General features: G+C 38.3%; 1 protein-coding gene across 8 annotated transcripts in view; it reads right to left on the bottom strand.

Annotated features, from left to right (window-relative positions):
- Positions 1 to 14,146, bottom strand: part of zmynd8 (zinc finger, MYND-type containing 8) — a 170,478-nt gene that overhangs the window by 113,647 nt on the left and 42,685 nt on the right. For 7 of the 8 annotated variants that reach the window (XM_060836465.1, XM_060836466.1, XM_060836463.1 and 4 more), the window contains exon 1: positions 7,573 to 7,659. The exons of the other annotated variant lie outside the window; for it this stretch is intronic. In XM_060836465.1, coding sequence (XP_060692448.1) covers positions 7,573 to 7,586 — 14 coding nt within the window. In that variant the 5' untranslated portion in view covers positions 7,587 to 7,659. Of the gene's footprint in view, positions 1 to 7,572; positions 7,660 to 14,146 lie in introns of those variants that run through there. 8 annotated transcript variants of the gene reach the window in all.

The following is a 14,146-nucleotide window of genomic DNA, read 5'->3' on the forward strand; positions in this document are numbered from 1 at the left end:
TGTGGGGGATGGGAGAAAAATATGGAGCATCAAAAAGCGAAGCAACTAAAGTAAAACAATAAGGCACAGTCTAAATTATAAACTTTTCAAGATGCTTTTGAAGTGGCAACAGTGCTAGCAACATGGTCCTCAAAGGACAATCTCAGATTTAGAAATAGTGGTTTAAAATTTGAATTAGAGGTACAACAGATTGAGGGAGTGGAAAGAAATATCCATCCAAATTACAGCAACAAAAAGGTGTGTACAGACTGGAGAAGCTATGCCAATAAATTAGAAAGAGCTTGAAGCAAGAAACTGAAGGTGGATTTGAAGATTTTAAAAAAGCATTTGCTGTTGCATAGGAAGCTAACAAAGTATGACAAAGAAGGGTGATCGGTGCAGGAGGGGAATTGGCACAGTCCAGATTATTTGACAGCTATGAAAGATTCAAATTGGGAGGTTAACAACATTGAAATCAATCATGAATATGACGTGAAACTTATTGCCACAAAAGACTAGATGCCAAGTCATTGGGAGTCTTTTAGACAAGATATAGATAGGAACTCGATTAGCAAGAGGTTCAAAAGGTTATGGGGAGAAGGCAGGAGAATCAGTTTGAGACACACATCAGCCATGATCAAATCGCAGAGAGACTTGATGGGCCAAATCCTGCTTCTATATCTTATGGTTTTAAGACAGCTCAGCAATATTAAGCTTACAACGGATAATATTCTGGAGATGAATGGCATGCGTGTGGACAAGAGGCCTATTGTGAAATTGCAAGTTCAGTATAACAAAGAGGATCGAGTATGTGGTGTTGGAAAAGTACAGCAGGTCAGGCGGCATCTGAGCAGCACGAGAATCGACGTTTTGGGCATAAGCCTTTCATCAGGAGGGGCTGTGCTTTTCCAGCACCACACTCTTGACCGATCTCCTGCATCTGCAGTCCTCACTTTCTCCTCGTAACAAACAGGAAGTCAAGCTTGGGGAGACAGCCAGACAGTCAAAGGCAGAGATCAAATGTCTCCGCCAGAAGGGCCACCAAATTACATCATACCCATGGCTTTGAGTTGCTAGATTGGATAAAATTGCATTTAAAGGGTTCAAAACAGCAATAACAGTAACTTGTATTTACTCGAGAAAAATTTAGACATTTTTCACAGAAACATTTGCAAACAAACAAGAACATTTGGTCAAAAAAGGTAGTTTTCCAGAATTCCAAAACCCAACACTCAGCCAGCTGAGGGTGTGACTACCAACAGAAGTGTAATTAAAATCAGAGATACACTAAAGGCCAGAATTAAAGCATCAGAGATCTCAAAAGACAGCAAGGCTGGAGAAAGTCACTAGAAAGAAAGACAAGGCCATGGAGGGATTTGAAAACAAGTGAGAATTTTAAATTCAAAGCATTCCCAAGCATAACAAAAACTAGGACAAGTTGACAATTCAGCCCCATGAGTCTGATCCACCATTCTGTATGATCATGGCTGATGTCATCTCAGCCCCAAGTCCACTTTCCTGCCCATTCTCCACAACCCTTTAATCCATTACTAATTAAAAATCTGATTGTGTTTGAGCAGGAGACAAACAATGTCGCAGCATTCCTTCGCCCTCTGAGGTAGCAAATTCGACAGATTCGCATCCTTTGAGAGAAACCAAGGCACTCTGGGCCAAGTGCTGGAAAATGGGATTTGAATAGTCAGGTTGTTCTTTTTGACTGGAGTGAATATGATGTGCCGAAAGATCTTTTTCTGTGATGCAAATTTCCATGACTCCGTGAAAAATAAGTTCTGCTCATCCTTCTTTTAAACCTGCTAACCCTTACCCTAAAGTTAAAGTCTTCTCATTCTAGATTGTCCCACAACAGGAAACATCCTGTGGAAGTCGACTTTGTCAACTGCCTTTAATATATTCTGTACCTCAACTAGATCTCCTCTCATTCTTTCAAACTCGAACATTGTACGCCTAAGCTGCTCAATCTCTCCTCATAAGTCAAACCCCTCATCTCTTGAATCTTCTGACCAAAACGGATAACCAGACACTTATCCACTCCAAGCATTATCTGTCAGATTTTGGCCTATTCACTTCACCTATCTAGATCAATTTGTAATTTTTTTATTTCATTATTACAATTCATTTTCCTACTTATTTTCAATTCATACAGAAACTTGGCTACACTATCCTCTATCCCTGCACCCAAGTCACTAATATAGATTGTAAATCATTCGGCTCCTGAAAATCAAATCCTGGCACATCCTACTTGTTATATTTTGCCAAACAAAAAAAGATCCATTTATCCCAACTGTCCGCTTTCTGATGGTTAGCGGATCCTCTCTACAAGGGAGTCAATGTGGCTGAATGAGATCTGATGCAAATTACAGGCAACGTTTTGCATGAGTTCAAGTTTACCAAGGGTAAAACATGGAATAGATAGGACCAATCAAGGCTAAATAAAGGTGTCAAAGACATGAGTGAGAATTTCAATTAAAGTTGTGCTGAGACAGGAATTGAGTCACACAATGTTACGGAGGTGAAAGTAAGTTAACTTGGTGATAGACTCGGTGTGCTAAGGTTGCAAATATTCAGAATCAACTTCAGTAACTAGGGAGAGGGATTGAATCAACAGCTAGGAAAGGGAGTTTTTGACAGGGTCAAAAGACAATGGCTTTGTTCTTCCCAATATTTAGTGGAGAATTAATTTATATCCATTCATGACTTGATGACAGACAAATTTGACAGTGCAAGCATTAAGAGAGGTGGATAAGAAGCTGGCTATTGTTATGCTCCTTTTATAACCTTATGTTTTCATATGATTTTGTAGAGTGACATTATGTAGATGAGAAATAGCAAGAACCAAGGATACAATCAAGGGACTTCAGAGGTAATAAAACTGGAAAGGAAAAGCCATTGCTGGTGACTCTTTCTCTGACCTAACAGAGAAGATTGAAACCAGGACAAGAGAGTACCACACAACTGCGACTGGAAGAGAGTGATGTGACAAACCCATGTCAAAAGCTGTAAACAGGTTAAAAAAAAAACTGGAATTAAGAGTTCACCACAGCTGAATTAACACAGGACTGGAGGCAATTTCAGTGCTAGAGTCATAGAGGTGTACAACACAGAAACAGACCCTTAGGTCCAACTCGTCCATGCCAACTAGATATCCTAAACTAATCTATCCCATTTGCTAGCACTTGGCCCATATCCTTCTAAATCCTTCTTATTCATGTCTCCATCCACTTCCCCTTTAAATATTGTAAATGTACCAGTCTCCGCCACTTCCTCTGGCAGCTCATTCCATACATGCATTATCCTTAGTGTGAAAAAGTTGCCCCTTCGCTCCCTTTTATATCTTTCCCCTCGCACCCCTCCCTTGGTGTTTTTAAGCTTTACCCACATATCTGCTCTGCTGAAGTAGAATCTATCTTCCGTCACTATTGTGTTAATGTTCTCTTTAACCAGCAATACCACCTCACCTCCTTTTCCTTTTTGTCTGTCCTTCCGAGAAACGGAATACCTCTGGATATTCAGTTTCCAACCCTGGTCGCCGTGCAACCATGTCTCTGGAATGCCAACTATATCGTGTGCATTTATACATATTTGCATGACAAATTCATCCACTTCACTGAACGTTTCACACATTGCAGCAGTTGATTTGATGAGCTAGGTTCAAACAAATTTGTCAATAAGATGGGTAGAGGTGTCGCAATATGTTTCTTATGACTCTGAACTAGGAGGTCTGAGCTGTGCAAAGTATGAAAAACTGACTGAAGAGAGTCAAACATGGCATGGTGATGGTTAACCAATGAGAAAATACCTGGTAAATTGAATATGATGTGAGACAATGTAAAATTGCCAAATTTAGTCAGAAGAATTAAAGAAGCTAATTTAAATGATGAACAATTTCAGAGCTGAGATGAAAAGGGATCTGGGTACCTTAAATCTCCAACTAAGTAGGAAATCTATCAGAAAGTTAACATTTATTGCAAAGAAAAAAAGTGAACACAGAAGTAGGGAAGTTATGCTGCATGGCATTGCTGAGAATACAGAGCACGGAAACAGACCCTTTGGTCCAACCAGTCCATGCTGATCATAATCCCAAACTAAACTAGTCCCACCTATCTGTGCTTGCCCCATATTCTTCCAAGCATTTCTTACTCATGTACTTATCAAACAGCATTGTATGGTCTCCTTATCAATGGAAGGATATAAAGTGTTGGAATAAATGCAGAGAAGGCGTACTAGACGAAGACATGGACAGAGAATGGTGATGTTTTCAGATGAAAAATGTTTGTATAAGATAGCAATTGACATTTAGAAGAGCAAAAGGGAACGATTGAAACTTAAGACCCCGAGGCATCTTGATGGGATGAATGTGAAAGTTATGTTCCTTCTCGTAAGGAAATCTAGCACTAATAGTCATGACTTAAAATAAGGGATTGCCACTTAAAACAGAGATGAGGGGAACTATCTTCTCATTCAGAGTGAAGACTCTTAATGGTCATAGAAACGCAGTCCTTGACTATTTTTTAAAGTTGAGGTAGATAGATTCTTATTAAGCAAGAGGTGAAAGTTATCAGGAGGGGTGGATATGTGAAATAACCTTTACCCATGATCTTATTAAATTAAGCCCCTTTATCTGCAGCTCCCCTTACACCCAAAACATTTACTTCTCTACCTCCTGATGCTGCCTGGCTTGTTGTATTCTTCCAGCTTCCCTTGTCAGGGAGGGGAAATTTTTCAGCAACACATGTTTGACTCTGATCTCCAGCATCTGCAAACCTCACTTTCTCCTAGTTGATTTCAAGATGACTACCGTGAAGAAATTCACCTCCTCTCTCTACAAAGATCTCAGTGAGTCACTCTCTCACTGTACTCAAGTCCTCTTCTCTATCCTGAAGCTCTTCAGCCTTGTCCTCAAGCAGATGTGGACTTCAACAGTTTCCTAATTTCCCCTCACCCCCACCTTACCCCAGTTCCAACCTTCCAGCTCAGCACCATCCTCATGACCAATCTTCCTTCCCACCTATCTGCTCCACCCTCCTCTCCGATCATTACCCTCACCTCCATCTACCTATTGCACTCGCAGGTATTTTCTCCCCAGTCCCATCCATTCCCATTTATCTCTCCACCCCAAAGGCTCCCAGCCTCATTCCTGATGAAAGGCTCTGGCCTGAAACATCCATTCTCTTTATATCATCCAGCTGTAGTTAGGAGATAACAATTAAGTCAAGGTTCTCTATGCGAGGCCTAATATAGTACCCCTGTCATTGGGTAACTGAGATCAGCTAATGCAGCAGACACCAGGAACCAAAACCATCTGTACCTTTCTTGTTTGAACAATTCAGCACCTCTATAGCCCACACAACACTGTCCTTAACTCATGAGCAAATGCCTCTCAATTTCTTTTCAAAAAGGAAAAAGAAAGTGAAACTGATGTTGTGTAACCGAAGAAAAAAATCCTGAACCCTGTCCTAGTTTACAGTAATTTAAAAATATTTGGGGAGGCTGGTGTTGAGGAAGAGGGAGTAGTGATGTGATGGTATGGAGGTAATGGGCAGTATTTTAATACATCAATAACTATTTCACACCTTGATGTGGTTCAAAATTAATATTCTCTTTGCACACAGTACTGTTTGGTTGGGAAAAAAAAACTTTGGACAGCAGCAAACTTCAACTGTTTGCATGCCTTGTCCAATTTTCTCTCTCCCCAATCAGTTATAAAACCAACAGATTGAGAGTATTTTTTTTTAAACTGGCATACAGAAAGACCACAATGACCAAGGCAATTTCAGCCCACATTTGCCCAACTGGCAAAAATTTACTGCATCTTTCTTCCAACATTACACTTGCAAAATTCTGAAAGAAATTGCTTGAGCTCTTGGTTGATAGTTATGCACATGTTAGGAATCAAAACATTTAAAGAGAGAGGCTGACATTACAGTTCATGCTGGCTGTATACTGCCATGAAGTGGCTAGCTACGTGATTGTCTCCACGATTTCCTACACTGTTAACTCCTGATTACAACTGCATTGCTGCAAGCACAATTGTCTGTGTTTCTACCCCCACCCTGGGGCAGGAAGAGGGAGGCAGGAAGAGCACATCTTAAAAGCCGATTCATAGCTGCATTTGTCTCTCTGTTCAGCTATTGTTAAAAAAAACTGGGTTAATAAACAAGAGGGATATAAAAAAAACTGCTGCTGCTTGGATTTTCATTGCTTTACATTGCAATAAATAAAAAGGTTTCAATTATAGTTGCAGGAAACTATTCAGTCATATTAATTGGAAAAGGACTGTTCAACGCAGATTTCCTTGACATCTTGTATTTCTACGGTACTCCCAGTCGCAGATCACAATGGTAACAAGTTAACTCTTTGTCTTCCAAGACTACCCAACATCCATTTGAACTGGGCTTTTTTCAACTAGTGAGCAAAATAAACCATGTTAAAAATGTTCAATCATTGAAAGTATCTGCCACCAGTCTCTCCAACTATTGTCTCTTCCACTAGTTGACTACAAATAAAATCCATTCATAAGATCTCAAACTTGTTTTAATCATCTGGGAAGAAAAAAAAATTGTGCATTGTGAGTTGAAGGTGGAGTAGTAATGGCAACATTCAGGGTAGATTGTTATAGGCCACAACATCCTACACTCCAAGTCAAGGAAGAAAACTGGATTGTTGAAGGGCATTACAAGGATCCTCAAGTATTCAAAGTTAACAGCTTTAAAAGAAAATGAGGGGGTGCATTAGTAGTTTGGATTAACAAATAGAATAACACTCATACTTCCTGGACAAATGCACGGTGTCATTAAACGCAAAAATGTGGATGCATATGCATCTGTGTTTCATTCTTGTGCTGTTGATCACATGTATTGGTCTCAGTGTGTCTTTCCTGCACAAAGGTATACACAGCTTACAACCACCTTCTCTGAAAGCAGCCTTGTTGTGGGCTTTATCATATATTACACTATAATCATTTTATGATTTAGTCTCAAATTTACAGTACATAAATTATTTTCTACACTCACTTAGCCATCTCTCCCCCATGCAATTTGCTTTGTGTTTTGCAATGTTAAAAAGGGATACTCAATTATGTTTACAAAATCAGATTTGCTTTTAATTCTGTGACAATAGCAATCTGCATCCTACCTTCTTAGTGACGATGATGATCTTGTTTGCAATTCAAACTAGCTAATGTCTGAAATGACTCCCTGTAGGGCAGGAGCCTGCTTCTTCTATTTGCCCACCAACAGGCATGTGACTCAGCTACACAATAGGGCAACCACCTTCTGTTAAAGTGAAGCTAGGCCACTATAATTGATTAGTGAGGATCAGAACACTGTGAACCTAAAGTGAATTCTCCCTTCTTAAGGAATATACCTAAAATACAGCAGATCACACTTTAAATAGAATCACTGCTAAACAGGATGGCAGCAACATGTGACCAAGGGAAGCAAAAAGTAAAAACTAACATTGCAACTGCTGAAAGTCCTTGACTTACTGTTTTTTTCAACCAGCAACATGATAGAAGTACATGCAAATAATCTTTAACACTTTAAAAGTACATTAAAGAAACTGCTTAGTACTTACCTCTGTGGTTGCATTGTACTGTAACACAGAGTTAAGTCAATACTTAAAAAAACATGGTGGACAGTAACTCAGCACTCAGAGAAGGGCTTGAAACATAAGCTTGATGATCTGTCAGTCTCGAAAGTACCTGAACTGCAATTGGACACTTTAATTTACCACCATATAAAGCTGAAGCTGATTGGCTAGAACACTTCCTGAATGGTTACTTCTGCAGAGCATTTGCAGACAGAAGCCATTCTGTGAAAAGAATTTGAATTCAAAGCTTGGCTCAGTTTCAGCAGCAGAGAGGAAAGATATCAAAGAAACCAAATATCAAACGATTACTCAATTCTAAACAGCTAGGATAATTACTGAATAGCCTACCTTGTTGCACTATCAGTACATTTACAACAAATTTCCTTGTTGCCCTTTTCCCTGAATGTAAATTGACAGCCACTGCATGCATCTCAATAAAACGGTCTCCCTGTGCTGGTCTAATGATTGGGGTTCCACAAGTGTTCTAGCCAAAAAAAAGCCCATAACCTCCAGTTACATGACTGAAATTTAAAAATAGGTTTCAAACAAAATTACAACTTCAGTGAACAACAAATTGAATTTATTTAGCTTGTGAACATATAAAAGCCACCTCGAACTGCTTCACTGAAGCGCTATAGGAAGCTGAGCCAAAGGAGGAAATAAAACTACCCAGAAGCTTTGTTGAATGTATGGAGACCTTAAAAGGAAAAGGCCAGAGAGATGTGGTGGTGAGAGTCATAATTCAGGAGCAAAAGTGATGAAAACTCAAAGTGGGCGAAAAGGAGTGTGCAAGAAACCAAAGTTATATGAAAACAGCATTCAGGGGCTTTTCGTAATAGGGAGTAAATGAGACTAACAGGATTTTAAATATGAAATGTTTTAGGTTAAGGTGTTGTAAAATAAAAAGCCAATGTGGATTCAGGGGAACGGAGGTAATCCAGAATGCAGAACTAGACAAAGTGTTGAGAAAAGATTATGAAATTGCAAAATGGCATTATGTTATTGCAGCTGGTGCCTCTTACTGTAGCTAGAGTAAAAATAGTTTCAAATGCACCAAGGAATTACATAGAGTTATATATAATTTACAACACCAAGTCAGGGGAAAAATTGTAAGAAATCAGTGATATTTGAAAATAAACATACTGGTCAGACTGGTGCAGTGTTCTGAAGTATACAAAACATTATGCATCATTCACCAGTTTTACTGTTTTTTCATTCACTCCACCTGAACATTCACCCACTACTTCAGCTCACATTAGCAACATATTTTTTTCTATCTCATGTTTATCTATGGCTTTCTGGGAATGCATCTACACTGCAGAATGGTAGGAATCTCGCAGAGGGGCAGTTGAAGGGGAAGGGTTACGTGCTGACAGAATATTTAGCGAGAGTTGAGAATTATTTTGTACACCTTTTAAAAGGTAACCCAGTAGCTCTCAGCATCAAAACATTGTGGCAATACCCTTGGAGATGATATGGGAACAGTGGAGAGATGGGAAGGGTGGGATATCAGTCAGCTGCATGCATTGCACTGTGATTGGCATTTACAGCAACCACAGCAAAACTTCAGATAAGTTTTCTTTCCCCAGCCCAGATTATATTTGACATAAAAGGAAAAGGCAAATACCAGGATTTTGTAACTATTTTTAGAAAATTGTTGTGACATCAGGACACAATGCAAAAACAAGACTCATCTGGTGAAACCAGAACACCTGATCACCCTACCTAAACCTCCCCACATGATACAAGTTCTAGATTCAGACAGTTTAGAAAGTGTTTGAATTTAGAAATTGCCTGGGAGTTCCTTATTCAATTTATTCATAACTGTCTTAAATTTATGGCTCTCAATTTTCCTTTTCCTCCAAGTGGCAATGTCTTCTCTATATTATAATTCCTGTCAAAACTGATAATTTTGAAAATGATATTCAATTTTCTAGTAACTGACTAGAAAGGCCACAAGTTTCAAGTTTTATAAGATTTGAACTTTTAACACATTTATTTTAACAAATAAATTGAAAACAACAATGCCTATTCTGTACTTTTGTTATCAATTCAACTCAAAATGACCAAACATTTCCAGCAACAATCATACTTTACTCTGACTCTTAAGTGGCGAATTCATGCTCCAGGAACCAGTACTCAAACCTTTATCCAGTTCTAATGGCTTGCTTCCTTTTTCCCTTTCCAGCTGGATGACAGCTAATCTAAGTTAGGGTGAGTATCTCAACCAATTACAGGCCACCTCAGTGGTGACCTGGATTGCCAAAAAATGTGAGGCAACAGAACTGGCAGCTTCTGGGTCCTAAAGTTAAGGCCTACTCCTCAGGGAATCCAATAGTAAGAAAATGGGGATTTTGTTTTTTCTTGTTGTAGGGTAGCAATTCACAAGGCGGGAGTGGGGTATCCCCTTTGTCACAAATAAAATTATTTGGAGGCCCTTCTAACCTGTCAAGCAGTCACTACAGTTTTCCATCAGGAGCAGTTGATTGGGGAGGTAATGGGTTGGGACCTTTAAGTAGCCATTAATTGACCAATAAGGGCCTAAATTGTTGGCAAGTCGAGAAGTTCTCCATAACTGCTGAGATACCAAAGTGGGGAGGGTGAGTTTCTCTCTGGGCAAACTCACGTCATTATTCCCCCTTCTCACCTGTCACTCTCTTGATACCTCCCAGGATGGGAAAATCACATCCATGGAGAATGGTGGATTGTCTTAGATACTGGTTGAGGTCAGAACACAGCTCCAGCTAAGAAATAACAGGGTGCTGTAATTGGAAGGTGTTTGACTTACAATGTTGAAATTATGAGAATGAATGAGCTAAAGCCACAACACAGGTTCAGTTAGGTCAAAACGGCCATTTGAGAACAGTAAATTCTATATAAGAGTAAAATATTCTTTTAATCCAAATTTTTCAGAGAAACATAAGTGGACAATTTGCTTCCTTAAGTCTAGCACATTCAGTTATATCATGGCAAATTTAAGCCCATGCCTTGTTGACATATGCATTAATAATCTTACCGACCAACATTTACAGCCATTAGAAGTGGGAAGAAGTGTCAGATTTCCACTTCTGTGGAAAATAAATTCCTGATTTAATGTACTGACTTAAATGTACTTCCTATAGTTTTCTGGATGCACCCAACAGAGGAAATAGTTTTTCTATACTTATCATTTGAATTTAGACTACATTTAGACTACTAATCTCAAAAGAATACCAGCCAACTTTATATAATCTGTTTTTGTGAGTTAAACCTTCAAAATCCTGGTAAAATTCTGCTGCATCAGCACTGTAGCAGTTCCAAGGTTAATATATCCTAACTGAGGTTTAGTGCCCACTGGGCACTAAGCCTCAGTTAGGATATATTAACCTTGGAACTGCTACAGTGCTGAACGCACTATTCCAGATCAAATCAGTACAACTCCCTCATTTTCGAATTCCAAACTACCTTGAGACATAACTCAGCCTGTCCCTAACTTAGTGACATCTGCAAATTTTAATGTACAGATTTTGTTCCTTCATCAGAGGGCCGTAAATATATACTGTGAAAAGCTGAAACCTGGGTAAAAACCAATAACGAATACTACTTATCACATTGCATTACTTACAATTCAAAACCTTTATCACTACTGTCTCTGTAACTTGTCATACCCCAATATATTCAGACCCTCAATCTAAATTTTATATTTTAAGGGTCCAAAAAGATGGGTTGCCAATGATCATCTGACTTCTTTTGTGGTTTGAAACACTCCTATGTCTTAGAAGGGGAATAAAGCAATTTTCAAGACTAATAGTGACTTAATGCCTTTCTCTAAAACAATTTCAAAAAGGCAATTGCAAATTAAATGGGTCATTCAGGGACAAAGACCCTATCCCATTACCCGAAGGTGCAAAAGCCACAATGCAGAATGTAAAAATGATCTCATCACCTTATTTGGAAAAGTACTTTCGATTTTTAAAAATGTAGCATAATGAAACAATTATAATTTCTTTTTTTTTTATATAAAGCAGCACATAGCTGATTTGCACAAATAAAGGAAGCCATTCAATCAACTGTATGTCAACTAAGAACCTGAGGTAACAAACACCAAAACCTTGAAAGTGGAAGAAAGACCCAGTTCCCACCTTTCACCACCATTACCCAAATTCTAACTTCAAATTCACCTGAGAACCAACTCCTGGAAATTCTATGACAATAAGCATCACAGTTTAGTGACGATCCTCTGGTTTATAAAACCTTCACTTCAAAAAATGTAGCAACTCATCTGAGAAACTACAAGTCTGCCATAAAAGGAATTTGGAATAATCCAATATTGTAACCTTATTAATTTGTCTTCTACTCCTCATGTGTGAGACAGGTGAGTAAGATGTCACGTTTGTAAACTTGTCGAACAAGCATGTAATAAGTAACCTTCAAAATTTACATATCTTGACAAGCTTGCTGCTGTACTCATTTAAATTTTGGCAATCATTCTAAGAATCAGAAAACCATACCTATTATGCAAAAATATGAGAAATAAAAAAGAATGAGGAACACAAATGTAACAGAACTATCAACAAATTATGATTTTAGGTATTATGTGCTCTGAGTTTTGCTTATAATGTTTTTATGAGAACCTCTTAAAATGTCAACTGAATGTCCATATAGGTGATATCCACCATCACTTGCCTACTGACTCAAAAATTTTATGAATTTCACAAGTCTGTAACATATCCGATCAGTTGATATTTGTTCCAGTTCTCATTAACCAAGATCGCTGTACATATGGGTAGGCTGGGACACTGAGCAGAACTGTTGTAGCTCAGAGAAAAGCTGCTGAATTGAGCAACATGATCTAATGATCTCTTTTTAAGTTCCCGCCCAACAGCTTGCCAAGTTGACATACTAACCATCATCTGCAAGTGAAAAAACAGCTCAAGGAGGCTGCAGCTGGTATCCCTTGAGGATGGACTCTGGCAATTGGGGGAGGAGCTATAGATCAAGACTTGATCAGGACAGAGGAAGAGAGTGGCAACTCAAGAGGGTTGAAATGAGCAAACAGGAGTAGGTGGTGGGAAGGAAGAGAGCCTCAGATAGAAGTGTGAAAAGAGAGTATTTAAAAATATAGTGGGGAAAGCAAAAGAATCGCAATTGAAAAGGTAAAGTTTGTTATGGGGATAGGCAACAGTTGGGTAAAGAGACATTTTGATTGGCCAAACAACAAGTTCTGCTCTTCCTGATCCATAAGCGGTGCTATAAAATGCATCGATGTCTGGAACATGCAATCTTAGGCTCCTTTTTCTGCTGATTTTCCCAAGCCCTGGAAATACCAGCCTCCAAGTGCTGAATTTAAAAAAGGACCCTGTTTCATTGTGAGATTTAAATCCATGAATGAAGTGTCCCACTAATTGAGGATGCACTTCCAAGGCATGTTCCCTGACACAATGAAAATGGCAAGGATCTCATTTATAGCTCGGTTTTATATAATACATTTTCTGCTTTGACATTACTGCTTACTTTTTAAATACCACAACATCACCCATTTTAGTAAGGGGGATGTTAAACTGAGGTGTTTGCCGTTACATAATTCCTTCCTTTCATAAGTAAAAGAATGGCCTTCACAAAATTCCATCATACACAACTCTGAAATATTTAGAAAATTATTAATCCTCTTTCTTTCGTCCTCATAATATTTCAATAGGATTGAAATTTCTCTATCTTCGTTCTGATACTACTTCTGTCATGATTTCTTAATCTTCATTAAATCCACAAATGTCCACCCTTCTGCAATATTTTATGTTCATTGTCCACTGTGAAGAGTGATATGTATTAACTTAAAAAGTTTTGTGATCTTCTAAAATTAAAACAAATACTTTAAGGTGAATGTTTGCAAGATTTAATCTGGTAAAAGAAGAAACAGTCCCAATCTCAAACTGAAGCCATTCATCCTGATGTAATTCTTGCAAATCTTTTCTGTTCCTTTCAGAGTCCTTGACATCTTTCCTGAAGTGTATAATACCCAGAACTGGACATAATATTCAACCTGAGGCCTAACTAGTGTTAACATAAGGATTTTTTTTTTACAAATGGATTAAATCATAAATTAGCTTTAAGAGCCAAATTTCCATTTTGAATCACTTCCCATTGATCTCAAATGCACCCAGAAATGGAAACATTTCCTGTCAAATCAGTGGAAAATCCAACAAAATTATAACAAGGCCAGAAATTCTCAAACTTTTCAAACCATCGAATATTGTACCAAAATTAAAATCAGGTCCAAAGTCACAAGGCTATTATAGCAATTGACTCCCATTCTGCTTTCTTTATTATCATGTCTCGAATAGAAATGATTAACTTTCAGTTGATGGAACAAGCTAATGTCAACCCTGCATTTTACTATGAACAAAGACCAGTGATCAAACAATTAAATTTTGCAGAATATAAAGCACTTACATAGTTCTGCCATTTCCTGTTCTTCCACACATTATAATATATTGAAATCTTTTTATCTACATTAATATATGAGAAGCTGAATAAACCATGCCAGCATTCAAACCATGGCCCTCTGGCCACAGTGCCATGT

This window comes from Hemiscyllium ocellatum, chromosome 15 (genome assembly GCF_020745735.1).
Source record: "Hemiscyllium ocellatum isolate sHemOce1 chromosome 15, sHemOce1.pat.X.cur, whole genome shotgun sequence".
Taxonomy (NCBI): domain Eukaryota; kingdom Metazoa; phylum Chordata; class Chondrichthyes; order Orectolobiformes; family Hemiscylliidae; genus Hemiscyllium; species Hemiscyllium ocellatum.